The sequence below is a fragment of the Odontesthes bonariensis genome, chromosome 22 (genome assembly GCF_027942865.1).
Source record: "Odontesthes bonariensis isolate fOdoBon6 chromosome 22, fOdoBon6.hap1, whole genome shotgun sequence".
Classification (NCBI taxonomy): domain Eukaryota; kingdom Metazoa; phylum Chordata; class Actinopteri; order Atheriniformes; family Atherinopsidae; genus Odontesthes; species Odontesthes bonariensis.
Genome location: NC_134527.1, coordinates 6,111,458 through 6,139,387, shown reverse-complemented (window position 1 = coordinate 6,139,387; position 27,930 = coordinate 6,111,458). Strand labels below are relative to the sequence as shown.

Below are 27,930 nucleotides of genomic sequence, written 5' to 3'. Positions count from 1 at the left end.
GACCATATTTTCATTACCGAATTGAATTATTATTATTATTATTCTTGAAGTTGTAGTAGTGGTTTTCCACCGATTTTTTCAGGTTTGTTTTCTTCCCAGATGAGCTAACTGCTCACCCAAACATGCCATTCTGGTCACACCTCTGCACATCAGTGATTCAATCATTCTAAATGGGTTTATCCCCATTGCTTAAAATAATAAGATTATTATGTTGGGGGTTTGGGTTGTAGGCTACAGTGGGTCCACCCGAGCCCGAGTCCTTGAATGTCAACGAGCAGCTCTGGCTACGATAAAGACATTTTTCCCTCATTGGAGCTGTTTCCACGCAACTGCCCCGAGAGAAGCTTTCAGTCGCACAGAGGAGGAGGACTTGCTCGGGACATAAATTCAAGTCAGGCTTTGCTATCGAAAGTGAAATGTCAACCGGGAGGCAGGCGGCAGAAGAAGCGTGACCACGACAGAAGCCGGAGCGTATCATCCACCTTTTCTGTTTGGCCACTGTTAAAGTGAGCACATTTCCAGCAGGCGCAAAGCTGAGCGCCACTTCTCATTTCCACTTCATGGCTCATCGCTCCGCTCTTTACGCCCCCCTCGCGCTGCTGGTGTTTGGACTTGTCGGTATCCTCCTCCTCACTATCCCCACTAAGGACGTCCAAGAGGCGCCGGGGTTCATGGTAAGGTCGGTTACTCTGGGTATTTTTGGGTGAGCGTTGGTGTGCGTGTCACGTTGTTGCGGGTGGAGTGTCACCAAAGCTCTGCGCCGCGGGTGGCAGACACGGAGTAAAAGGGTATTACTGAAGATTCCCGGCTGGATGTAGGTTACTCTTGTTTTTTTTTTGGTCCCCAATGTATTTAGTAAAGTGTAAACTTCCCTCAAATCTTCAGATGCTAATGCGTTAAATCCGCTCAGGTTTTGGACCTCATTAACGAAACTGAATAAATCTTTTAAGTGCGTTATTACATAACACAGGAGGTTTATGGGAGGAAAAAATAGAAACATTTTGTGGATTTAATCATTTGTGGCCTCAAATTTAGAATCTGTGGGTTGCATACACGTTTCATTCTCTGATAATTGATTTACTGGATTTTTATAAGAAGGCTGAGTTGAAATAATGCGTTAATAATGCAATCTCTTTTCAATGCTGTACAAAAAATAAAAATGCTGTAAATATAAGGAAATGTATTATTAGATTCCTGATCCACAGCTCACACAGCTGGTGGTGGTAATGCACTGCAGTGTCATATGATTAAAAAAGAAGCTCCCTCTCTTACTTTTTGAGCAGGTGTGTTTAGATATCACCGCCCTGTTATATCCCATGCTTTTACTTTTTTAACTCAGTGTAAACTTGGTTTTTACTTCTATAAGTCCCAACACGTGGGAGAAAGGAAACATGTAAAGTAAAGATAAACGTCAGTTGGGCAGATAGGACAACTGGGTGTGTTCCTAAGCCTCCAAGCAAGTGTGGAAACTATTTTCATGGCAGTGGCCGGGCTGTTAAGTCTGTTATCAGTAATGTACCGAGGTGAACTCATAACTGAAATACTGATAAGCTGCACATGCCTTCTTTTAATGACAGATAATATGGAAAACTTCCCCATGGAGCCATATGCCAGTGAATGCACAACTAAGATCACTTGTTTGCTGATGATGGGAAAACTGTAACTCTAAAGAGATGAAAGTGCTGCAGTGTTGCTCAGGCTCACACACCAGGATTTTACTCCAGTCAGCTCCAGCTTAGGCTCCCTCTGTTCCCTTCTTTCTGTCCTCCCTTTAGATACCCCGTGGTTCCTTTGTAGGTATGATGAAGCTGCTCTTTCACCAAGTCACAACATGCAGGCTGGTCACACACACACACACACACACACGGACTAAAGAGATTCTCTTACATTTTGCTAGGCCACGAATGCGTCAGTTCCAGTAAAGTATTAGATGAAAGGACAAAACTGACCATTGGAGCTTATCTTATTTTTGGCAAGTGGTAATGTGAGTTCCTACTAGCTGCACAGCTCAAATGAGATGCAGAGAGACACGTGCACATATCGCTTACATACTGTTTACGCTGACTTAGGAGGCTGTGTGTTAGCATAGCTGTGGATGGATGTGCATGTTTATCCGAAACCCCACATCAAAAAAAGTCAAAAGTGCTCATTTTGAAAAGATAAACTAATCAATAAAAAGTGCAGGGCTTCTGGCATTTACTTTGACTTTTATTTCTTTGCAGACAATATGAACCCATTGTAATTAAGATTTTTTTTCTCATCAACTTTATTCAACATTCAATTATTTCAGGCCTGCTACACATTCTGAATCCAAGAATTGGATTTGGGCCAATTTATGGCCGGTAATGAGACTGTTGAAACTGTAATGCCGACAGGCGATTGTGATCATGATTTGGTGCCAAAGCAGCATGAAAGGTTGTCTTTGAGGAGCAGAGATGGGCAGAGTCTTGAGTTTGTCAGCAAATTAAAACATCATTCCTCAACAAAAGATTGCTCGGGATTTTATATTTTCCCTCAGCTGTGTGTATCATTTTTAAACCATTCAAATAATCTGGAGGAATTCTTAGTGTGCAAAGGACAAGAGCTCACACCTAAGCTGCAACGGTGTTATGCTGCATCAAGAATCGTTACTTAGCAATAATATAACCACACGGATAAGGGATTACTGCGCGAACCTCTGTCAAGCACTAAAGCCTGGTTTATAGTCGGTAACGCAAGACGCAAGACGCAACGCAAGCCCTTGCGCGGTTGCAAGCCCCCCCTTGCGTGCTTGCGTGTGTCACCTCAATTTTCTAAACTTTACGCAAGACGCAAGCGCAAGCCACTGGCTGTGGTCGAAACTGCCTACTACTTGAAAACGGCATACTCATCGATCAGACAGTATGCAGAGCGTTTACACACAGTGCACTTCACTCCTGCCCGAGCCCAAATCAGCCAGCCTGAAAAGCTGATTTCCCTTAAGCTATAAACTCTGTAAATATATAACTTTAGCAACATTTGAAACGTTTTCAGGCGAGAAAGTAGTCGTTTAGACCCCCAAGGTGTTGAAAATCTGACAAAATACCGGCTATTTACAAGAAGAAGAAGCATGAATCCACTCGAAGAGGTCCTGGCGGTGAATTTGCTTTCATCATAGTAGGCTTGTCATTGAAAAAACCCGCTACTCCACCTACTGTCCTGGCGGTGAATCGCCACACAGCACACGCAAGCGCCGACAAAGCAAAATGAAGTATAAACGTCTCGAGCCATTAACATACGCGCAAGACGCAAGCGCAAGGGCAGTTAAAAGAAGTATAACTCAGCCTTTAGATGTGAAGTTGGATTAACAAATGCAGCCTTTAAAGTTTACCAGACTTCTCTGGGTTCGGAGGCACCTGTGTTGCACAATCACAGAGTGGAAATATGTACTGTTCGCTGGCCGATCAGGATTCAAGATTTCTATTTTTTCTTTTCTAAAAGAAATCGATGCCATGTGCTCTGTAGCAAAGATGAAAAAGGAACATCCAGACTGTTGTTCGATGGCATTTCTAGCGAGAACTATGCATAATATTTTCATAATATTTGTTCAGAGAATGTAGACGATCTTTCGTTTATTAGTTTCGACAAAGATTTTAGTACCTCCTTGAAAAAACGTAACAATAAAACATTTTGTACCGTTGTTAAGGTGGTTGCTATGGACGAAATGCCATCGAAATGCATACAAATGCAGATGCTTTCTTAAAATGTTAGTTTTTCACAGAAAAAAGGCCGACAGTCGGCCATTTTCTTTTTTTCGCCGAGGGAAACTTGATAGTCACGTGACCTGGTTGCGAAGCAATGTAAATAAATAGGCCAAATAAAACGTGGTATTGTTACAATTTTGGGGGCCAAATTGTGACAATGCCACGTTTTCCCTTGTGGACCAACGTTTTTCTGTGAGACTGGGTTGTCTGTGACAACAGCATTTATGCAGAAAAGTTGTTTGAGATCTTAGAACAATGTACATCATGAATAATGTGTTCAGAAATGTTCTGTCCACATGTGCATCATGTAGTTGTGTCACAATCCAGGGATGAAAATGGCGAGAGGGTAACATTTATGTAGAGTAGCCTCCATGTGACAGGTCTTGAGCCTGTGGTCTCTTGTATGAGAGTCAGTCAGTTAACTTCCTACCTCCTAGGAAGCGACCAAATGAACATCTTGAAACTAGCTGAGGTTTTGGAACTCTTAAAACTGCAACCTTTTGGCTGCTAACCACTTTAGCTCTTGTGCATATCTTATGCAGCGCTGCCCCAGGCCCAGAAGATCACAGACAGTCAGTCGTGATTTTCATAGGAAAAACGAAGATAAAGGGAAAAAAAACACATTTGCATCTGTTTTAATCCGTTACTTAGGCCTGCATGTAGCTTGAAAAATGTCAGAGAACACATTATTATTTATTTGCCCTTTTCCTCTTTTATACTTGTCCTCGCATGTTTGTGCTCTCCTCTGCATTATGCTGAGAACTTGCTTATTGCTCTGTTTGAAGGGCTTCACGATGAAAAGAATCAGCCTTTTAAATGATTGGGGCATGTCACAATTTGTCTTGTTTCATTGTCTGTCATGTTTATTGTAATGTTTTCACAGCTCAAATATCTAAAGCCTATACAACACAATTCAACCAGTACAATACTAAAAGTATACATGATATAGAGAATTAGCCAAAAGCTGAACACAAAAAGCTCTGAGTTTTTTGTTTTAAAGTACTGGCATCACTGGCAGGGGTGGCCGTGGCTCAGTGGTTAGAGTGGGTTGTCCAATAATCGGAAGGTTGGCTCCCACTCTCGTCACTCAAACAACGATTGGTGAAACGGACAGCTGGAAGGGTGTCAGTCCACAGGCGAGGAGCCATTAACAGCACCCGGGGAGGCGCTATGAATGGCTGCCCACTGCTCCAGTGTATGGCATCTGTATGCATCTGCTGGGTTAAAAGCAGAGGACAAATTTCGTGTGTATGCATGACAAATAAAATCTAATCTTAATCAGTGCATATTGTCAAAAACATTATCTTTTGATGACAAGCAGTGAAAATGAACCTCATCAGAGATGCGAGTTTACAAAAACAAAATCACTGCAAAAGATGAAAGGATTGCTGTAATTGCCTCTTGTTTTCTGCTACCTGTTCATATCCTGGAAGCTGCGTTTTGGATTCATGTCAAAGAGTGAAGAGAATTGCAGTAATCAAGCTGTGAAGACATAAAAGCAGATGTGCAGAATATGTAATATGACACCCAGGAGGCTGTCTTTGAAGACTGACGGTACTAGTAAACCTAATCTGCCGCCAAAAGTTTTCCACATGCCAAAAGTTAAGGTCGTATTCCCCTGATCATAAATTACTTTATTGTTTTTCTGTCTCATTATTTTTCAAAGCTCTTGTCACAGTTAACTTCCAGAGAGTCTCACACTTTGTTTACAACTATATTTTCTTTGTGTGTGTGTGTTTCTTCTCTGTAGTATGGGATTGTCCTGGATGCTGGATCTTCACACACAGCTTTGTATATCTATAAGTGGCCTGGAGACAAACAGAATGGCACTGGTGTGGTCACCCAGCACAGCGAATGTCACGTGAAGGGTAACTATCAGTACTTTATCCGCCAAAGCCAATGCTTTGCATGGCAAATACAACATGAGTGTACTCTTACACTCTTCATTATCACAGATCCAACTGTGACCCTGGAAATGCTTGTTCATTTTTAGTTTTAGTATGTCCCAAACACATTTAGCTCTTTTCTGTTTAATGCCACTACAGTTAGCTGTATTTCTCTCGAGCACCTAAATGCGTGTCCACCAAATGGAAGCAGTCACATTTCGGCATATTGCAGCAAACATTGTATAATCGTGTAACAAATCAGCTCTTAAAATGAGGTAAATACAATCACAGTTGAATATAAGATATTTCTCCATGTCGTGATTCATTTTAACATAAACTACTATTAAGAACTAATTCCACTCTTACTGCTCCCATAGGAATAAAGCAGGTAAAAGCAGCCTGGTGCTGCTAATCAAATGCACTCAATTATAAGTGTGAGCGCCTCTATGAAAGCAGAGGTTTTGGCAGTTTGCTGGTCTGGAGCATTCATGTTAACACAATGCCAAGGAGGAAAGACATCAGCAATAATCTTAGAGAAGCAATTGTTGCAGCCCATTAATCTGGGAAAAGTTAGAGGGCCATGTTTATGACAGTACAAATAAAAAAGACTGAACAAGTATGTCTTGTCTGGAAAGATTGCAGGAGGAAGCCTGCATTTCGCTGTGGAAATAACATTCCCACTGTTGTATTTCATCAGTGTAAAATAGCCTTATCAGACGAAATGATCTATTGAGAGATTTCTGAGGAACTTCTTTATCTTACCGTAAATCCATTTCACGAAGTATGAGATCTGTCACTTCTGGTAAAGGACTCCCTTTGGAATCGAGAGAAGCAGCTCGCCCACATTGGTTTCAGAATTTGGTTCGATGGCCCTCATGCAGGCGGCAGGCATTCCTAGCCTCATGATGAATACATATATGTCATATGTTACAATCACTGAACAAGATCGTAACTCAGATCTGACTTTCAGCAGCCACATCGAAGCTGTCACCAAGGCAGCTTTTCACCATCTCAGAAACATCAACAGAATTAAAGGTTTTCTCTCCCAGAAAGACCAGGAGAAACTCATCCATGCATTCATCTCCAGTAGACTCGATTACTGTAACGCTCTTTTAACTGGACTTCCCAAAAAGAGCATTAAACATCTGCAGCTCATCCAGAACGCTGCTGCTGGAGTTTTAACCCGGACTAAGAGATCTGAACACATCACACCAGTTTTAAAATCTTTACACTGGCTTCCAGTCAGTCACAGAATAGATTTTAAAAGCCTGCTGATGGTTTACAAATCCCAGAATGGTTTAGGCCCAAAATACATCTGTGATCTGTTCAGAGAATATAAACTCAGCAGAGCTCTTAGATCCAAGGACTCAGGTCAGCTGGTCCAGTCCAGAGTCCAGACTAAACAGCATTTAGTTGTTATGCTGCAAACAAGTGGAACAAACTGCCAGTGGAGATTAAACATTCATCAAATGGAGACATTTTTAAATCCAGGTTAAAAACATTTCTGTTCTCATGTGTCTATGCATGAAATCTGCACGAAATCTTTTAACTTATCTAGACCTTTGCTTGTTTTTAATAATTTTAATTTCATTTTAATAATTTTATTTGTTTCTCTTTATATTCTTTTATGTATTTTTAATGCTTCTTCCACTCCCTGCTGCAATGCTTTTATTTTATGTAAAGCGCTTTGAATTGTTTTGTACATGAAATGTGCTATGCAAATAAATTTGACTTGACTTGACTTGACTTGACTTGACTTGACGTATAGGTCACAGCAGCTAATACAGTTATTTGTGAACGTGAGAAAATGTTTGAAACGGTTGATTATGTCATGAAATGTTTGACTTTGTTACTCTGCTCATGACTCACTCAGGTGGGGGAATTTCCAGCTATGCAGGTCAAAAGGGGAAGGCAGGGCAGAGCTTACAGGCATGTCTGGACCAGGCAGTAAAAGATATACCCAAAGACAGACACCAGCTCACGCCCGTGTACCTGGGAGCCACAGCTGGCATGAGACTTCTGACGTGAGTCCCTTTGTCTGTCTGGGTTTGTGTGAAAAGACTCTCTGTGTTTTGTTTAACTATCTTCAGATATATAAGAATATGTCTGGTTGTTGTTCCAATAAGGAAATTCACACTATCATTAGGTTTGCTTATGTGTCCCATTTTGTTGTGAAATACCATTTGTCTGTAAGCACAAACAACTGATGCAGCTATGATCACGTCAGATGCAGGATCTTAAGCTTAAATGCACCCTGTGCACTTCAGAGTTTCTTGGTAAAGTCAACAACCTGAACCCTAATGCACTGTAGAGCACAGTCACAGGGTTTGGCATTGAAAAAGTACATTTTACATGCTCTTAGGTGGGCAATAGAAGTGAGTGCGGGTGAAGGAAATGGTGCTAGGCAGGCTCGCAAAGGAGGAAGACTGAAGAGTTAGCCTTACTGATTGAGGCTCGAATGCGTGGCAAGCATGCTGGAGGCCGGTGGATCATGCTGTGAATGTAAGGAGACCTCTGAGCGTTGACAACAGTAATAATGATAATGATGAGTGGCAGCCAAGCTGGAGGCTGGTGGAGCCGGCCAAACAGGGAGCGAGCTCAGTATGCAGGATGAGTTGCGAGCAAGCTGGTGGTTGTGGAGGCAGGACTGAGTGGAGGGAGGGAAGGGGAAGACGGTTGAGCAGCTGGGAAGCAGTTGGTGAGATTGAAACAGGCATGCAAATGCAGTTAGTGGTGGACTTGAGGGACAGGAACTGCAGCATTAAAATCAATGGGAGTAAAAAAAAAAGAAAAGAAAACACACATTTGCACACTCAAAATAAGCAAAGGAGGCTTATTTTTTTAGGAAGCTTTTTCTTAACCTAATTTTAGTAGTCTTATCAGTTTCATTAGTTGTTATATTTGCTTGGACCAGACGAATAGGCAAAACAGAGCATCCTTCGTTCCACGAACACAGGATGTGTTATCTGACATATTTGTTTAAGGGGTAAAAGGACACTCCTGGTTGTTTCAGTAAACACAGGTGGTAACAGTGTCTTTTGGCCAGGCAGTGTAGTTATAGTGCAAATTATAGTTAAGAATTTCTCACAGATTTATACCAACAGTGAACAGTGCACTCAGGAATGCAGCTGAATTCCTAAGGAGTCACCAGTGTCGAAAATGCACAGCTTTCAAATAAAGGACCAAAGCTCACACATCATGAAGGAGCCGAGGGCAGTCAAATTTCAAATTTATTCAAATGTAAGCCTGGGGCATGTAACTTATTTCCAACTAGAAAGAGCTGTTCCTGCGAAACAGCTGTGAGAATGCAAGAGCTGAACAACCATGCTAAAAAATCTTAAGAATCTAAAAAAAGCTAAAACAGCTGAAGAAGCTAAAGCTAAAGGAGCTGAAGAAGCTAAAGCTAAATGAGCTGAAGAAGCTAAAGCTGAAGGAGCTGAAGAAGCAAAAACAGCTGAAGAAGCTAAAGAAGCTAAAACAGCTGAAGAAGCTAACAGCTAAAGAAGCTAAAGCTAAAGGAGCTGAAGAAGCTAACAGCTGAAGGAGCTAAAGAGTTAGAGTTAGAAGTTAGAATAAGAAGCTAAAAAAGGCTGAGAAAAAACAGGAGTTTGAAGTTGAAATGACATTTAAAAGACGAAAGTGTAATGATTTAAAGCTAGAAACAGTTGAAATGGCTGAAAGTATGCTTAAATTGTTATAAAAAAAAAAATTTTAAATTTGAATGGTGTCTCTTGCTGAAAGTATGCTAAAGTAGTTAAGATTTGAAAGGATTTGAAAGGATTTGAAAGGATTTGAAGGATTTGAAAGATTTGAAAGGATTTGAAGATAAACTTAATTTTCATATTTTTTAAACTGTCATATTTCAAAATTGGCCGAATATTTTTAAAAGCTGAAACATTTGGTGATAGCTGAATGTCTTATGAACATTTTAAAATTTGAATGGTGTCTCTAGCTGAAAGTATGCTGAAGTAGTTAAGATTTGAAATTTTAAAGGATTTGAAAGGATTTGAAAAGATGAGTGTAATGATTTCAAGCTAGAAACAGTTGAAATGGCTGAAAGTATGCTTAAATAGTTATAAAAAAAAAAAATTCAAAAAATTTTATCTGACATGCTGGGGATTGAACCCGGGCCGCACGCACGAAAGGGCGACAGTTTTACCATTAGGCCATTTCGTTCTTTGTGCAGATAACCTATATAAAGACTACACACACAGACACAGAGCGAAGCTGCGGCAGCCGCGGGACAAATCGGAGGCGCAGGCTGTTTTCTTACACGTCCTGTGACAAAAGTTGACCAGCTAGAAAAATAATTTTAACACCGTTAGAAGCAGAAGGCTTAGAGGAACTTAGCAAAGTAGTTTTACATCTGTGGAGTGAAATATATTTAAATCGAAGCAGTTTGAACACACACAACATATATGGAGAGATCACACACACACAGAGATCCTGCGTCAGGCGAAAGCTGAAGCGCAAGTCTCCATACTATGACATCCTGTGACAAAAGTTGACCAGCTAGAAAAATTATTTAAACACTGTTAGAAGCAGAAGGTTTAGAGGAAGCTAGCAAAGTAGTTTTACATCTGTGGAGTGAACTATATTTAAATCGAAGCAGTTTGAAAACACTTGAAGCTGATTTGTGAGGACTCAAAAAGTCAGATTTCGACAGAATTTGAGATTTTGTTCAAGCTTAAAGGCTCATAGTTCAAAATCTGTCCATGTGAGCTCTTTAGGAGTTACATTGGCTGAATGAGGACAAGTTTTCCTACATTTTAAGGTATAATTTGTTTCTCTCAGTTAAACTGTATGAAAGTTATAGTAATTTGTTTGAAAAGTTGAAACTTTTCGCACTGCTGAATGTCTCACTCTAAAATCCAAGAAGGAGCAAAATTTTCATATTTTTTAAACTGTCATATTTCAAAATTGGCCGAATATTTTTAAAAGCTGAAACATTTGGTTATAGCTGAATGTCTTATGAACATTTTAAAATTTGAATGGTGTCTCTAGCTGAAAGTATGCTGAAGTAGTTAAGATTTGAAAGGATTTGAAAGGATTTGAAGATAAACTTAATTTTCATATTTTTTAAACTGTCATATTTCAAAATTGGCCGAATATTTTTAAAAGCTGACACATTTGGTAATAGCTGAATGTCTTATGAACATTTTAAAATTTGAATGGTGTCTCTAGCTGAAAGTATGCTGAAGTAGATAAGATTTGAAATGATTTGAAAGGATTTGAAGGATTTGAAAGGATTTGAAGATAAACTTAATTTTCATATTTTTTAAACTGTCATATTTCAAAATTGTCCAAATATTTTTAAAAGCTGACACATTTGGTAATAGCTGAATGTCTTATGGAAATTTTAAAATTTGAATGGTGTCTCTAGCTGAAAGTATGCTGAAGTAGTTAGGATTTGAAAGGATTTGAAAGGATTTGAAGATTTACCATTACTTTTAATGGGGAAAAAAGTTTAACAAAAAGCTTAATATCTTAAAAAGTTGAAAAGTTAGAAATACCAGAAGTAATAGCAATAATTTGCTTAAAGGGATGAACATTTTTATACAAAATTTGTTGAAATAGCTGAAAGTATGCTGAAGTAGTTGAATGCCGAAAATCGGCGGAAGACAGAATAATAATAATAAAGGGAAACAGGAACTTAATAGTGAGAATGCTTAATGCAATCTCACAATAATAATAAAGAGAAACAGGAACTTAATAGTGAGAATGCCTTAAAGCATTCTCACAACTAGAAAGAGCTGTTCCTGCGAAACAGCTGTGAGAATGCATGAGCTGAATTACCATGCTAAAAAATCTTAAGAAGCTAAAAAATTTGAACATTTTAAAATTTGAATGGTGTCTCTAGCTGAAAGTATGCTGAAGTAGTTAACATTTGAAAGGATTAGAAAGGATTTGAAGGATTTGAAAGGATTTGAAGATAAGGATTTGAAGAACTTCAATTTCTTATTTTTTAAACTGTCATATTTCAAAATTGGCCAAATATTTATAAAAGCTGAAACATTTGGTAATAGCTGAATGTCTTATGAACATTTTAAAATTTGAATGGTGTCTCTAGCTGAAAGTATGCTGAAGTAGTTAAGATTTGAAAGGATTTGAAAGGATTTGAAGATAAACTTAATTTTCATATTTTTTAAACTGTCATATTTCAAAATTGGCCGAATATTTTTAAAAGCTGACACATTTGGTAATAGCTGAATGTCTTATGAACATTTTAAAATTTGAATGGTGTCTCTAGCTGAAAGTATGCTGAAGTAGATAAGATTTGAAATGATTTGAAAGGATTTGAAGGATTTGAAAGGATTTGAAGATAAACTTAATTTTCATATTTTTTAAACTGTCATATTTCAAAATTGGCCAAATATTTTTAAAAGCTGACACATTTGGTAATAGCTGAATGTCTTATGGAAATTTTAAAATTTGAATGGTGTCTCTAGCTGAAAGTATGCTGAAGTAGTTAGGATTTGAAAGGATTTGAAGATTTACCATTACTTTTAATGGAGAAAAAAGTTTAACAAAAAGCTTAATATCTTAAAAAGTTGAAAAGTTAGAAATACCAGAAGTAATAGCAGTAATTTGCTTAAAGAGATGAACATTTTTATACAAAATTTGTTGAAATAGCTGAAAGTATGCTGAAGTAGTTGAATGCCGAAAATCGGCGGAAGACGGAACAATAATAATAAAGGGAAACAGGAACTTAATAGTGAGAATGCTTAATGCAATCTCACAATAATAATAAAGAGAAACAGGAACTTAATAGTGAGAATGCCTTAAAGCATTCTCACAATAATAAAGAGAAACAGGAACTTAATAGTGAGAATGTCTTAAAGCATTCTCACAACTAGAAAGAGCTGTTCCTGCGAAACAGCTGTGAGAATGCATGAGCTGAATTACCATGCTAAAAAATCTTAAGAAGCTAAAAAATTTGAACATTTTAAAATTTGAATGGTGTCTCTAGCTGAAAGTATGCTGAAGTAGTTAACATTTGAAAGGATTAGAAAGGATTTGAAGGATTTGAAAGGATTTGAAGATAAGGATTTGAAGAACTTCAATTTCTTATTTTTTAAACTGTCATATTTCAAAATTGGCCAAATATTTATAAAAGCTGAAACATTTGGTAATAGCTGAATGTCTTATGAACATTTTAAAATTTGAATGGTGTCTCTAGCTGAAAGTATGCTGAAGTAGTTAAGATTTGAAAGGATTTGAAAGGATTTGAAGATAAACTTAATTTTCATATTTTTTAAACTGTCATATTTCAGAATTGGCCAAATGTTTTTAAAAGTTGACAAATCTGGTAATAGCTGAATGTCTTATGGACATTTTAAAATTTGAATGGTGTCTCTAGCTGAAAGTATGCTGAAGTAGTTAAGATTTGAAAGGATTTGAAAGGATTTGAAGATAAACTTAATTTTCATATTTTTTAAACTGTCATATTTCAAAATTGGCCGAATATTTTTAAAAGCTGACACATTTGGTAATAGCTGAATTTCGTATGGACATTTTAAAATTTGAATGGTGTCTCAAGCTGAAAGTATGCTGAAGTAGTTAAGATTTGAAAGGATTTGAAAGGATTTCAAGATAAGGATTTGAAGAACTTCATTTTCATATTTTTTAAACTGTCATATTTCAAAATTGGCCAAATATTTTTAAAAGCTGACACATTTGGTAATAGCTGAATGTCTTATGGACATTTTAAAATTTGAATGGTGTCTCTAGCTGAAAGTATGCTGAAGTAGTTAAGATTTGAAAGGATTTGAAAGGATTTGAAGATAAGGATTTGAAGAACTTAATTTTCATATTTTTTAAACTGTCATATTTCAAAATTTGCCAAATATTTTTAAAAGCTGAACCATTTGGTAATAGCTGAATGTCTTATGAACATTTTAAAATTTGAATGGTGTCTCTAGCTGAAAGTATGCTGAAGTAGTTAAGATTTGAAAGGATTTGAAAGGATTTGAAGGATTTGAAAGGATTTGAAGGATTTGAAAGGATTTGAAGATAAGGATTTGAAGAACTTCATTTTCATATTTTTTAAACTGTCATATTTCAAAATTGGCCGAATATTTTTAAAAGCTGAAACATTTGGTAATAGCTGAATGTCTTATGAACATTTTAAAATTTGAATGGTGTCTCTAGCTGAAAGTATGCTGAAGTAGTTAAGATTTGAAAGGATTTGAAAGGATTTGAAAGGATTTGAAGATAAACTTAATTTTCATATTTTTTAAACTGTCATATTTCAAAATTTGCCGAATATTTTTAAACGCTGACACATTTGGTAAAAGCTGAATGTCTTATGGACATTTTAAAATTTGAATGGTGTCTCTAGCTGAAAGTATGCTGAAGTAGTTAAGATTTGAAAGGATTTGAAAGGATTTGAAGGATTTGAAAGGATTTGAAGGATTTGAAAGGATTTGAAGAACTTCATTTTCATATTTTTTAAACTGTCATATTTCAAAATTGGCCGAATATTTTAAAAAGCTGAAACATTTGGTAATAGCTGAATGTCTTATGAACATTTTAAAATTTGAATGGTGTCTCTAGCTGAAAGTATGCTGAAGTAGTTAAGATTTGAAAGGATTTGAAAGGATTTGAAAGGATTTGAAGATAAACTTAATTTTCATATTTTTTAAACTGTCATATTTCAAAATTGGCCGAATATTTTTAAACGCTGACACATTTGGTAAAAGCTGAATGTCTTATGGACATTTTAAAATTTGAATGGTGTCTCTAGCTGAAAGTATGCTGAAGTAGTTAAGATTTGAAAGGATTTGAAAGGATTTGAAGGATTTGAAAGGATTTGAAGGATTTGAAAGGATTTGAAGAACTTCATTTTCATATTTTTTAAACTGTCATATTTCAAAATTGGCCGAATATTTTAAAAAGCTGAAACATTTGGTAATAGCTGAATGTCTTATGAACATTTTAAAATTTGAATGGTGTCTCTAGCTGAAAGTATGCTGAAGTAGTTAAGATTTGAAAGGATTTGAAAGAATTTGAAAGGATTTGAAGATAAACTTAATTTTCATATTTTTTAAACTGTCATATTTCAAAATTGGCCGAATATTTTTAAACGCTGACACATTTGGTAATAGCTGAATGTCTTATGGACATTTTAAAATTTGAATGGTGTCTCTAGCTGAAAGTATGCTGAAGTATTTAAGATTTGAAAGGATTTGAAAGGATTTGAAGGATTTGAAAGGATTTGAAGATAAGGATTTGAAGAACTTCATTTTCATATTTTTTAAACTGTCATATTTCAAAATTGGCCGAATATTTTTAAAAGCTGACACATTTGGTAATAGCTGAATTTCGTATGGACATTTTAAAATTTGAATGGTGTCTCAAGCTGAAAGTATGCTGAAGTAGTTAAGATTTGAAAGGATTTGAAAGGATTTCAAGATAAGGATTTGAAGAACTTCATTTTCATATTTTTTAAACTGTCATATTTCAAAATTGGCCAAATATTTTTAAAAGCTGACACATTTGGTAATAGCTGAATGTCTTATGGACATTTTAAAATTTGAATGGTGTCTTTAGCTGAAAGTATGCTGAAGTAGTTAAGATTTGAAAGGATTTGACAGGATTTGAAGGATTTGAAAGGATTTGAAGATAAGGATTTGAAGAACTTCATTTTCATATTTTTTAAACTGTCATATTTCAAAATTTGCCGAATATTTTTAAAAGCTGAACCATTTGGTAATAGCTGAATGTCTTATGAACATTTTAAAATTTGAATGGTGTCTCTAGCTGAAAGTATGCTGAAGTAGTTAAGATTTGAAAGGATTTGAAAGGATTTGAAGGATTTGAAAGGATTTGAAGAGAAGGATTTGAAGAACTTCATTTTCATATTTTTTAAACTGTCATATTTCAAAATTGGCCGAATATTTTAAAAAGCTGAAACATTTGGTAATAGCTGAATGTCTTATGAACATTTTAAAATTTGAATGGTGTCTCTAGCTGAAAGTATGCTGAAGTAGTTAAGATTTGAAAGGATTTGAAAGAATTTGAAAGGATTTGAAGATAAACTTAATTTTCATATTTTTTAAACTGTCATATTTCAAAATTGGCCGAATATTTTTAAACGCTGACACATTTGGTAATAGCTGAATGTCTTATGGACATTTTAAAATTTGAATGGTGTCTCTAGCTGAAAGTATGCTGAAGTATTTAAGATTTGAAAGGATTTGAAAGGATTTGAAGGATTTGAAAGGATTTGAAGATAAGGATTTGAAGAACTTCATTTTCATATTTTTTAAACTGTCATATTTCAAAATTGGCCGAATATTTTTAAAAGCTGACACATTTGGTAATAGCTGAATTTCGTATGGACATTTTAAAATTTGAATGGTGTCTCAAGCTGAAAGTATGCTGAAGTAGTTAAGATTTGAAAGGATTTCAAGATAAGGATTTGAAGAACTTCATTTTCATATTTTTTAAACTGTCATATTTCAAAATTGGCCAAATATTTTTAAAAGCTGACACATTTGGTAATAGCTGAATTTCGTATGGACATTTTAAAATTTGAATGGTGTCTCAAGCTGAAAGTATGCTGAAGTAGTTAAGATTTGAAAGGATTTCAAGATAAGGATTTGAAGAACTTCATTTTCATATTTTTTAAACTGTCATATTTCAAAATTGGCCAAATATTTTTAAAAGCTGACACATTTGGTAATAGCTGAATGTCTTATGGACATTTTAAAATTTGAATGGTGTCTCTAGCTGAAAGTATGCTGAAGTAGTTAAGATTTGAAAGGATTTGAAAGGATTTGAAGGATTTGAAAGGATTTGAAGATAAGGATTTGAAGAACTTCATTTTCATATTTTTTAAACTGTCATATTTCAAAATTGGCCGAATATTTTTAAGAGCTGAAACATTTGGTAATAGCTGAATGTCTTATGAACATTTAAAAATTTGAATGGTGTCTCTAGCTGAAAGTATGCTGAAGTAGTTAAGATTTGAAAGGATTTGAAAGGATTTGAAAGGATTTGAAAGGATTTGAAGATAAACTTAATTTTCATATTTTTTAAACTGTCATATTTCAAAATTGGCCAAATATTTTTAAACGCTGACACATTTGGTAATAGCTGAATGTCTTATGGACATTTTAAAATTTGAATGGTGTCTCTAGCTGAAAGTATGCTGAAGTAGTTAAGATTTGAAAGGATTTGAAAGGATTTGAAGATAAGGATTTGAAGAACTTCATTTTCATATTTTTTAAACTGTCATATTTCAAAATTGGCCAAATATTTTTAAAAGCTGAAATATTTGGTAATAGCTGAATGTCTTATGGACATTTTAAAATTTGAATGGTGTCTCTAGCTGAAAGTATGCTGAAGTAGTTAAGATTTGAAAGGATTTGAAGATAAACTTAATTTTCATATTTTTTAAACTGTCATATTGCAAAATTGGCCGAATATTTTTAAAAGCTGAAACATTTTGTAATAGCTGAATGTCTTATGAACATTTTAAAATTTGAATGGTGTCTCTAGCTGAAAGTATGCTGAAGTAGTTAAGATTTGAAAGGATTTGGAAGGATTTGAAGGATTTGAAAGGATTTGAAGATTTTCCAGAAACACCAAAAAATGATTGCAGGAAAGAGCTGAAAGAGCTGAACATTTTGATACCAAATTTGTTGAAATAGCTGAAAGTATGCTGAAGTAGTTGAATGCCGAAAAACGGCGGAATAATAATAATACGTCATAATAATAAAGGGAAACAGGAATGTAATAGTGAGAATGCCTTAAAGCATTCTCACAATAATAATAATAATAAAGGGAAACAGGAACTTAATAGTGAGAATGCCTTAAAGCATTCTCACAATAAAGGGAAACAGGAACTTAATAGTGAGAATGCTTAATGCATTCTCACAATAATAATAAAGGGAAACAGGAACTTAATAGTGAGAATGCTTAATGCATTCTCACAATTACTCAGTCAGGGTTTCCCAGGTAAATGACAACGGCCTCCCTCAACAAATTCATTTGTAACTGACATATTTTTTTGGTCTAGTCTTGATATATTTCATGGAGTCCTCAGATCTGTCTTAAGTAGATTTTTATGACGCCAGTGATTCGGATCAAACACGTATAACTGGTTTTACCAGGGAATGTTCACGAAAATGTCCAGTTTTAGAAGGTTGAAGTAAAAATAAGCTATGTTTTATTGAATAAAAAAAAAGCCTTGGAATGTTTGGTAATCCAGTTTGCATGCTTCAATGTGTCTTAACTGAAGCTGTGTGACACCAATGATGTGAAATTTTCTTTTAAGAATTTCCAGCCCGGAGGAGTCAGATCAGATCCTGCAAGAAGTGGGCCAAAAAATCCGGTCATACCCTTTCAACTTCCGAGGAGCAGCCATATTAAGTGGACAAGAGGAGGGAGCATATGGTTGGGTGACTGTCAACTATCTCTTAGAGAACTTCATTAAGGTACTCAAACTTGTCAAAAGACTGTTTTTCCAGCAACAAAGAGCTAATGAGGACAGTGTCCCTTTAACCTCTTTTCTGATTCAGTTTTCCTGATTGCTTCTCTTTGTAGTATGGATTTGTGGGGCACTGGTTCAGTCCCGACAGACCTACAGTGGGAGCGCTGGATTTTGGTGGGGCGTCCACGCAGATAACATTTGCTACTCAGGATCCAGTAGAAGATGAACATGACATGATGAAGCTGCGACTTTATGGTCAGGAATACTCTCTGTACACGCACAGCTTCCTGTGCTATGGGCAAGACCAGTTCCTCAAGAGACTGTTGGCTCAAATCATTAAGGTAGTGTATGCAGTCGTCGTGATATTGGGATAAGATGTATTGTACTCACGTTCTGTTTTTTAAAATGAACTTATTGCTGCATAACGACACTACTGGCTCCAATTTTGACACAGGATACAACACAAGCCCTACCGAGAGATTAGAAGCAGCAGTGAAATGGAAATGTTTGTTAAAAACCTTAAAAACAATGTTGTGCTCCCAATTCTGAGTTAGAAGTAAGCAGATACATTTAGGCTGATAGTGATCACATTTCAGGTTTTAGTCTAAATGATGAAAGGAAATTTATTACGCCCCTTTTTCACAAGTTGACAGAATTTCCTGATGTCTTCCCAACCGTGTCTACACAAAAATGTCTTCCTCCCATGTGTTGTTTATCCATGTAGGGAATGAGCTTATGGCTTATAATTACACTAAAAGAAGATGCAGCCTCTGGTGGCAATTGATGCCGACAGTGTGTTGGTAAAAAGAATGTATTTAAGCTTTAACTACCAGGCATCGGGGGCCATTTGGATGGCTACGTGACATCCAGTCCTTGATCCCCTAAATAAAAGGGGCACCCTATCCCTGTAAAAGAAGAGGTGCTGTAGGCCCATGGGAAGGAATTGGGATTGGACTTTTGTGGGTTGTTAGAATAAAACAACACTTGAGAATGACGTGGAAACATTCGTATATGTTGTTTGTCCCCTCTGCTGCTAGAAGCAGTCGTTTAGAGCAGGGGTTCCCAACCTTTTTGACTGCACGGACCAGAGCGCAGCTGTAATATTTCAGACGGACCGGTGGGGAATGTTACGTGACGTCACACCACTAGTATCATGTTAACATGCAAAACAGAAACATGACGCAACCTAGTCAAGTCAAGTCTTTTATTGTCAGATACACAGAACAACAGAGTCGGACTGGGCATTGAAATACTTAGGACAGGACACCGTACAGGAACTACCATAACAGGACATAACATGCCGTAACATAAGTACTCGAACAAAAACAGTAACAATAAATAGGCAATGTGAATACTACAAATAAAACTACCTAAACAACATTTACATCAAAACTTAACTCACCCTCAATGTGAACCCTGAGCCTGTTTTCCAGACACAAGGTGATCATAACGCAGTGTTATGTCTGTCAGTGATATGCGCAGCGTGTTCTCAACATCCAGTCTGCTGCGCTGCTTTGTTTTGGTGACTGTCAAAGCGGAAAATCCAGCCTCGCACAAGTAAGTGGACGGAAAAGACAACAGTGTCTTCAGCGCTATTTCAGCGAGTCCTGGGAATTCTCCCATAACTTTAACCCAAAATGATGAGACTGAACTTTGTATAAATAAAATCTTGAGGCCTCCGTCATTTTTTAACTCCAGTAATTTGTCCTCTTGTGCTGATGGGAGAGATGATGTTTCGGAAGTAAAGGGATCTCGTATCCATTCCTTTCCGACCCTCGGGTCCTTCGCGGAGGGAAAGTATCTCTCAAACTCCGCTGACAGTGCGCGCAGGTGATCCAGGATGAGCGCGCTCAGGAGTGGGCATCCGTCCTCTCCTGTAAACTCCGTGTATGTGTGAAACATGTCACAGACACCTTTCTCCACTCTTTTAGCCCAGGAATCCAGTTTTGCTTTAAAAGCTGAAATTTTGTCGGCCACTTTGAACACGGTGGATGTTTTACCTTGAAGTGACAGGTTGAGCTCGTTGCAATGCGCAAATATGTCACACATGTAAGACAGTTTTGACAACCAGTCGTGGTCTTTGAAGTGGTCGGCAAGCGGGGAGTGTCTCTCGGACAGAAATACCAACAGCGGCTGGCGGAGTTCGAAGACACGATTGAGAGCCTTGCCCCTGGACAGCCACCTGACCTCCGCGTGTAGCAGGAGCCGTTTGTGGTCCTCATCCATACTGTCACAAAGCTGTTCGAACATACGTGTGTTCAGCGCACGTGTTTTGACATAATTTATTATAACAACTACGTCCTTCATGACCTGGTTGAGTTCTGGTGAAAGTCTCTTGCATGCCAACGCTTCACGATGAATGACACAATGAGTGGCTTCGCAGTGTGGAGCCCTCTCTTTTACGCGGGTGATGAAGCCAGATATGCGGCCGGTCATTGCTGCGGCCCCATCGGTGCACACACCAACACACTCCAGCCAGCTGAGTTTACTGGACATGTATTCATCCAAGGCCTTAAATATCTGCTCTCCCGTAGTTTTAGTTGGCAGGTTCAAGGCGCACAGCAAATCCTCCTGCAAGTCATCTTGATAGATATATCTGACATAAACGAGTAAAACCGCCTTGTTTTCCACGTCCGTGGACTCGTCAACTTGAATCGCATACCACTTGGATGCATTTAATCTTTCCAAAAGCTGGCTTTCAACATCCTCCGCCATCTCATCTATTCTCCTTTTAACGGTGTTATTGGAGAGAGGAACGTGTCCAACTTTATTTGCTGCAGCTTCACCAAAAAGTAATTGGCAAATGTCCTTGGCTGCTGGCAGAATTAATTTCTCCCCGATGTCAAAGGGCTTTTTTGCTTTTGCAATACGATGCGCGACCACATATGATGCCTTCAATGCAGCTACATTAATTGCAGTTGCGGACTTCATCATCTGCCGCTGGCTGTCCTGTTCTGATCTTCTTCTCTCAAAATATTCAACTGGCTTGTCTTTAATTGCAGGATGTTTCGTCTCCAGGTGCCGAAGTAATTTTGATGGTTTCATAGCTTCGTTTGCTAGCTTCTCTCCGCACACAACGCACAGTGGATTAGGAGCAGCTGCGTCCCCAGATGTGATGAAACCGAATTTCATGTAACTGTCGTCATATTTTCGGTTGAATTTGGATTTCTTTCTTTTCGTTTCTGCATTATTTTCGCTGTCTGTGGGCCTTTTTTCAGCAGCTCTGGTGAAAAAACTTGCCATTGTCGTTTGTTTCTTCATGGTTTCCATGGTTTCCTTCTGCGTTCCCGCCGTTCCTCGTGCAGATGTGACCCTCATCTCCGCCAATTAGAATGTTTACATTGACACATAACATATTGGCTATAACGATACATTTAAAAATAAAGTAATCTGCCTGGTGATACGTGATGAAGAGGTTTGAATTTTCAAGTAATAGGCTAATTATCAAAATGCAATGCAGTACATTTATGGCAAATACACCCTCTTTTTTCTGAATGGGTTTTCACGGCCCGGTTCTTAACGAGTCACGGCCCGGTACCGGTCCGGGGCCCGGTCGTTGGGAACGCCTGGTTTAGAGAACACCCCTGTTCAGAGCAGCCATTTTTAAGGCCAAAAGCAAAAGCTAAAAAAACAAGTTGAATTCAAGTCCAGTTGCATCAAATCAGTACACAGTGTTTCAGTTAGATCCAATTCAATATAACTGCAATTATGAAAATCCACTTCATAAAAAGTAGCTAACTAAGGAAACCAAGTAATTCTATCAAATCTTCAGTTCAATTCATCCCCCATCCTGAGAATACGCGAAATGACGGATGACATTGGAGGCGAAGAACTCCCTTTTCACAGGAAGAGACCTCAATACAACTAGTGTCAGGGAAATCAACCATCTGCTTTAACCAGGTGGGAGTTGAGAGGAAGGACAGAGGCACAAACCCTAAAACCCAGGCCAACAATGCCTGCTATGAGAAAGAAAATCATCTCACAGATTGAGTGAGTTCTTCGGTTGTTGCCACTTTGAAAACCCAAATGCCCTCAAGCGCAGAATGATACTGAGGAGAAATGACCCTCCTGTGTTTGTAGTTCAAATGAAATGTGCTTGGATCGTCCCTGTGTATTTCCCTGGTGGACTTCTGATGTCTTTTCGATCCATCACTAAGATTTAAAATGAATTTTTTTAAATGATGTGCAACAGCTGCACATGTGTTTTTGTGATGTCGTCCCTTCCAAAAGTGGCTTGTTCCAGAGCAGGAGGACACAGTGTAAAACTTTTTTAAACAGATTTGCAGGATTTTTAAGTAACTTCACTGTATGGTCTTACAATTTATGGAGTTTTTTTGCACTATATTTAGTATTAGAGACTAAAATTAGATTAGCCATGTCAATCTTGGCCAGACTGCGGCCATTGTATTGTAAAATACCAATTTTAATCCTAATTATCTTGTCATTTCTCTCAGTCTCAAGGTTACTCAGAGTCAGTCAGTCACCCCTGCTATCCCGCGGACCACAGCAAGGAATTAAAAATGGACAGTATATTCAACTCACCGTGCACAGCAAAGCACAGGCCCGGCTCCTACGACCCTCAGATTTCTATTACGGTACGAGGCAGCGGACATTATGAGCACTGCCTGGGGAATGTGTCCGAGATGTTCTCCTTCAACAACTGTCCCTTCTCGCAGTGCTCCTTCGACAAAGTCTTTCAACCGAGTGTCACCGGTGGCTTCATGGTAAGAGAGAGATCACATCACAAACTAGAGGTCGACTTTTATGCACACAATTAATCTGTGTGTAATCTTTGTGTTTCCCCTTTACCACGTTTGTATCTATATGTACGAAACATTAATACAATCTACCCTGCACAGTGAATGTAAAATACAAAAGATGTTTCCTGTAGGTGATAATTGGGTGTTTGACTGGAATGAAATGATTCCCTCAAAGTAGTAGGACAAACAATTAATTAAAAATTAAAACAATTAAACAACTAAACAATAATAATAATAATGTTGGTGTTTTAGCAATTTGATTCTATCAAGTTTTCTGTAGATGTCGCAATAGTATCCTTATGGTGCATGATTTTGGCCACGAAAGCAAAAATCAGATCCTAACCCATACCAGTATTTTCAAATATTTTGGGTGTTTTTAAAAAATCTTTTTTAGTCTTTCTAAATTTTGGGGGGTTATAAAAGCTGGTCATCAATCCAATTCCTTGACCGTGTTCTGTTTCCAGTCAACCAGTGAAGAATACAACAAATTACTGGTCCCAGCAGGGAAATAAACTACCACATAGCCCAATACTACGGTGGCCGACACGTGCAAACGCGCTGCAAACGGCGAAACAAATCCAACAGTAAAATGCTGCAAGAGAAAAATGCGGCAATCACAAAAACGACCAGAGCACACGCGCTGCAAACATCAAAACACATGCAAGACAGAAACGCTGCAAACATCAAAACACATGCAAGACAGAAACGCTGCAAACATCAAAACACATGCAAGAAAAAAATGCGCTGCAAACATCAAAACACATGCAAGAAAAAAATGCGCTGCAAACATCAAAACACATGCAAGACAGAAACGCTGCAAACATCAAAACACATGCAAGACTGAAACGCTGCAGATATCAAAACACATGCAAGAAAAAAATGCGCTGCAAACATCAAAACACATGCAAGAAAAAAATGCGCTGCAAACTTCAAAACACATGCAAGACAGAAACACTGCAAACATCAAAACACATGCAAGACAGAAACGCTGCAAACATCAAAACACATGCAAGAGAGAAACGCGCTGCAAACTTCAAAACACAACGGAAGTTCGCCAGGCCACTAGGGGGTCTCGACCTGTGGGATAGGGGATGGACTATGGGAGATCTACCATATTAATGAAAGAGAAGAAAGTCAAAAGGTACGTTGTCATTTATGTCTTTTTTAAACACTTGGCCGTAATCTTTTACCTTATTTTAGCGACATAACTCCGCTGCTCTTCTATAATAAAGTAAAAGATTACGGCCAAGTGTTTAAAAAAGACATAAATGACAACGTACCTTTTGACTTTCTTCTCTTTCATTAATATGGTAGATCTCCCATAGTCCATCCCCTATCCCACAGGTCGAGACCCCCTAGTGGCCTGGCGAACTTCCGTTGTGTTTTGAAGTTTGCAGCGCATTTTTTTTCTTGCATGTGTTTTGGGGTTTGCAGCGTTTCTGTCTTGCATGTGTTTTGATGTTTGCAGCGCATTTTTTTCTTGCATGTGTTTTGATGTTTGCAGCGTTTCTGTCTTGCATGTGTTTTGATGTTTGCAGCGTTTCTGTCTTGCATGTGTTTTGATGTTTGCAGCGTTTCTGTCTTGCATGTGTTTTGATGTTTGCAGCGTTTCTCTCTTGCATGTGTTTTGATGTTTGCAGCGTTTCTGTCTTGCATGTGTTTTGATGTTTGCAGCGTTTCTGTCTTGCATGTGTTTTGGGGTTTGCAGCGTTTCTCTCTTGCATGTGTTTTGATGTTTGCAGCATTTCTCTCTTGCATGTGTTTTGATGTTTGCAGCTCGTTTCTCTTGCATGTGTTTTGATGTTTGCAGCGTTTTTTTCTTGCATGTGTTTTGAAGTTTGCAGCATTTTTCTCTTGCATGTGTTTTGATGTTTGCAGCGCGTTTTTTTCTTGCATGTGTTTTGAAGTTTGCAGCATTTTTCTCTTGCATGTGTTTTGATGTTTGCAGCGTTTTTCTCTTGCATGTGTTTTGATGTTTGCAGCGTTTTTCTCTTGCATGTGTTTTGATGTTTGCAGCGTTTCTCTCTTGCATGTGTTTTGATGTTTGCAGCGTTTTTTTCTTGCATGTGTTTTGAAGTTTGCAGCGTTTCTCTCTTGCATGTGTTTTGAAGTTTGCAGCGTTTCTGTCTTGCATGTGTTTTGAAGTTTGCAGCGCGTTTTTCTCTTGCATGTGTTTTGAAGTTTGCAGCGCGTTTTTCTCTTGCATGTGTTTTGATGTTTGCAGCGTTTCTGTCTTTCATGTGTTTTGATGTTTGCAGCGTTTTTCTCTTGCATGTGTTTTGATGTTTGCAGCGTTTTTTTCTTGCATGTGTTTTGAGTGTGCAGCATTTTTCTCTTGCATGTGTTTTGAAGTTTGCAGCGTTTCTCTCTTGCATGTGTTTTGAAGTTTGCAGCGTTTCTCTCTTGCATGTGTTTTGAAGTTTGCAGCGTTTCTTTCTTGCATGTGTTTTGATGTTTGCAGCGCGTTTTTTTCTTGCATGTGTTTTGAAGTTTGCAGCATTTTTCTCTTGCATGTGTTTTGAAGTTTGCAGCATTTTTCTCTTGCATGTGTTTTGAAGTTTGCAGCGTTTCTCTCTTGCATGTGTTTTGATGTTTGCAGCGCATTTTTTTCTTGCATGTGTTTTGATGTTTGCAGCGTTTCTCTCTTGCATGTGTTTTGGGGTTTGCAGCGCGTGTGCTCCGGTCGTTTTTGTGATTGCCGCATTTTTCTCTTGCAGCGTTTTACTGTTTGCAGCGCGTTTGCACGTGTCGGCCACCGTACTGGATCACCTTCAGCATGATTTGAATTACCCATGACCAAGGTTTTGTTTTTCTCCCTTCTATATTTCCAGGCATTTTCTGCATTCTTCTACATTCACTCCTTCCTGCAACAAATCACCGGGATCACCGTGAGCACGCCGCGACAGCTGGAGGAAGCAGCCAAATCAGTGTGCAACTTGAGTTTCAGTCAAGTAATGGTCTCTATTTATTCACTACACCTCTGGTGGTACACTCCAGACTGCATCCACGTACATTTAGACAGGTGAGCATCATTTAGGATTTTTTTAATTATTTGTCATTTTAACAACATTCTGGCTTGTGTTGCAGATGATGCTTCAAGCCCCAGCTCAAAAGTCTCGTTTGCAGGACTACTGTGCCTCCTCTGTGTTTGTCATGACTCTCATCCTGAGAGGATACGGTTTCAATGACACGTCATTCCCACGCATTTCCTTCCAGAAAAAGGTCACTCACCACATTTCAAAATAGAAAATATTACTTTGAAAAAAGAAATCCATAAAGGTTCAGTGTATCAACATGTTTGTGCTGCTCCTTCAGGCTGGCGACACCTCAGTGGGTTGGGCCCTTGGCTACATGCTGAGTTTGAGCAGTTTGCTGCCTGCAGAAGAAGTCGGGCTGCGGAGGGCCCTGACGCCGGGAGCCTGGGGAATGCTCATCGCGCTCTTTGTCATGGTTCTCGCCGCGGCACCGGTCCTTACTTTGCGTCGACTCCAAAAAGGGAGGAAGAAAGAAGGTGGTGAAAGTCCCATCTAGATTCTTCTGGGCTGTACACGGTTATGTTTTTACTTGTTTGAGCTCAGCGCTCCAACATCTTTCATCTGGACTGAACCTGACGGAGAGGCTGAAGTTTTACGGTATCACATTTCAGGGTGTTCATTTACAATGAGCACGTGTGTAATGAGTGAGATTGTTTTTTGCAGTTTCTCAGTCAACTTCAACATACAAACTGCTCTGTGTAGTATACCCACTATTTGTTAATGCCATAGACCTAGATATGACTGTATTATTAGTTCATCTTTGTATCTTCAAGACTTCATCTCCTCTGTAGTTCAGTTTATGTAGAAGAAACCATGGCCTAATCAAGGAGGGGAAGGACTATTCTAACTTTTGTTTTTTTTGCTGAAGAAGTGAGCCAACATAATGAAAAATGCATCAATGACCAAATAATATGCAGAGCACAACACTGCCCCCTGGTGGCAATAGTCACACAGCCGAGGTCTGAGATTTTTTTCTTTTTTTTTTGTTGACGACCCAATTTTTATGTTTTGAATTGTAAAAAAAATCAGACCTTTTGCTTTTCATAAAAGAAAGAAGAAAAATAAAATAAAAACTGTCTGGACCCCCCTGCATTAAAGGAGAACTCCGGTATTGTCAACATTAAGCCTCATTTATGAGTTGTCTGCAATGTTTTAGAACCCCCCTCACCGCTTTTTTGATGTTTACTGCTGTCTCCGGTATTTGCCTAATTTTGATTTTTCTCAACCTGCCACCAGTAACCACTCCGGTGAGTTGATGATTTTGAAAACGGACGTTTATGGTGCTTTTACGGACCTTTCTAGACATGCGCATGACTTGCCGTTCTGAAGCAGGTTGAGAAGAATCAAAATTAGGTAAATACCGGAGATGGGAGTAAACATCAAAAAAGCGGTGAGGGGGGTTCTAAAACATTGCAGACGACTCAGAAAAGAGGCTTAATGTTGAAAATACCGCAGTTCCCCTTTAAACTAAAGCCCATTTTAAAGACTGCAACCATTTCAGTGGGTAAAGAATCTCCAATTTATTTCTACTTACATGTGTTTTTCAGTTGATAGCTTTCACATTTTAGTCTTATTCATATTAGTAACATGAAGCTATGGTTAGGAGAAGGCTTTTTTTTTGTTTCTTTTGTTTTTACATTTGTTTCAAGGAAGTCTTTGGGTGCATTTAAGCAGCTTGGACGAGTCTCCTGAAAAACAGCAATATTTGATCATTACGGAAAACAAAAAAAACAATCACTCACAAAGACATTTTGTTTTGTTTAACATAAATCCAAAATTGTGCAAAATGTGTTTATTTATCTTAAGACTGCAAATATAATTGGGATGACTTCACACTTGGTCCACAAAGTCTCACAGTACAGCTAACAGCAGATAACCAAATCTTACACAATGTCCCTGGAACATAATCAGTTGTTAACTGTATTAGAAAGGTGTTTATAAGTGCATAGTGATGTCATTTTCTTAATTGAATCAATGTGGTGTTGTATTGCATTGTATGATATCGTAAAAGCATCTATTGCACCACAAAAAATGGCACTTGAATGCCTGCGTCATGTGCATTAGAGTGTGAGGTATAACATAGAAAAT

At 38.0% G+C, this 27,930-nt stretch overlaps 1 protein-coding gene across 1 annotated transcript; it reads left to right on the top strand.

Moving 5' to 3' along the window:
* Positions 1-364: 364 nt before the first annotated feature.
* On the top strand, positions 365-26,939 carry entpd2b (ectonucleoside triphosphate diphosphohydrolase 2b). The gene is made up of 9 exons (XM_075456071.1): positions 365-674; positions 5,473-5,590; positions 7,482-7,632; positions 17,892-18,051; positions 18,161-18,388; positions 22,502-22,771; positions 25,639-25,758; positions 25,895-26,029; positions 26,123-26,939. The coding sequence occupies exons 1-9, from the start codon at positions 561-563 to the stop codon at positions 26,336-26,338; spliced, it is 1,512 nt and encodes a 503-aa protein (XP_075312186.1). The 5' UTR covers positions 365-560; the 3' UTR covers positions 26,339-26,939.
* The last annotated feature ends 991 nt before the right edge of the window (positions 26,940-27,930 follow it).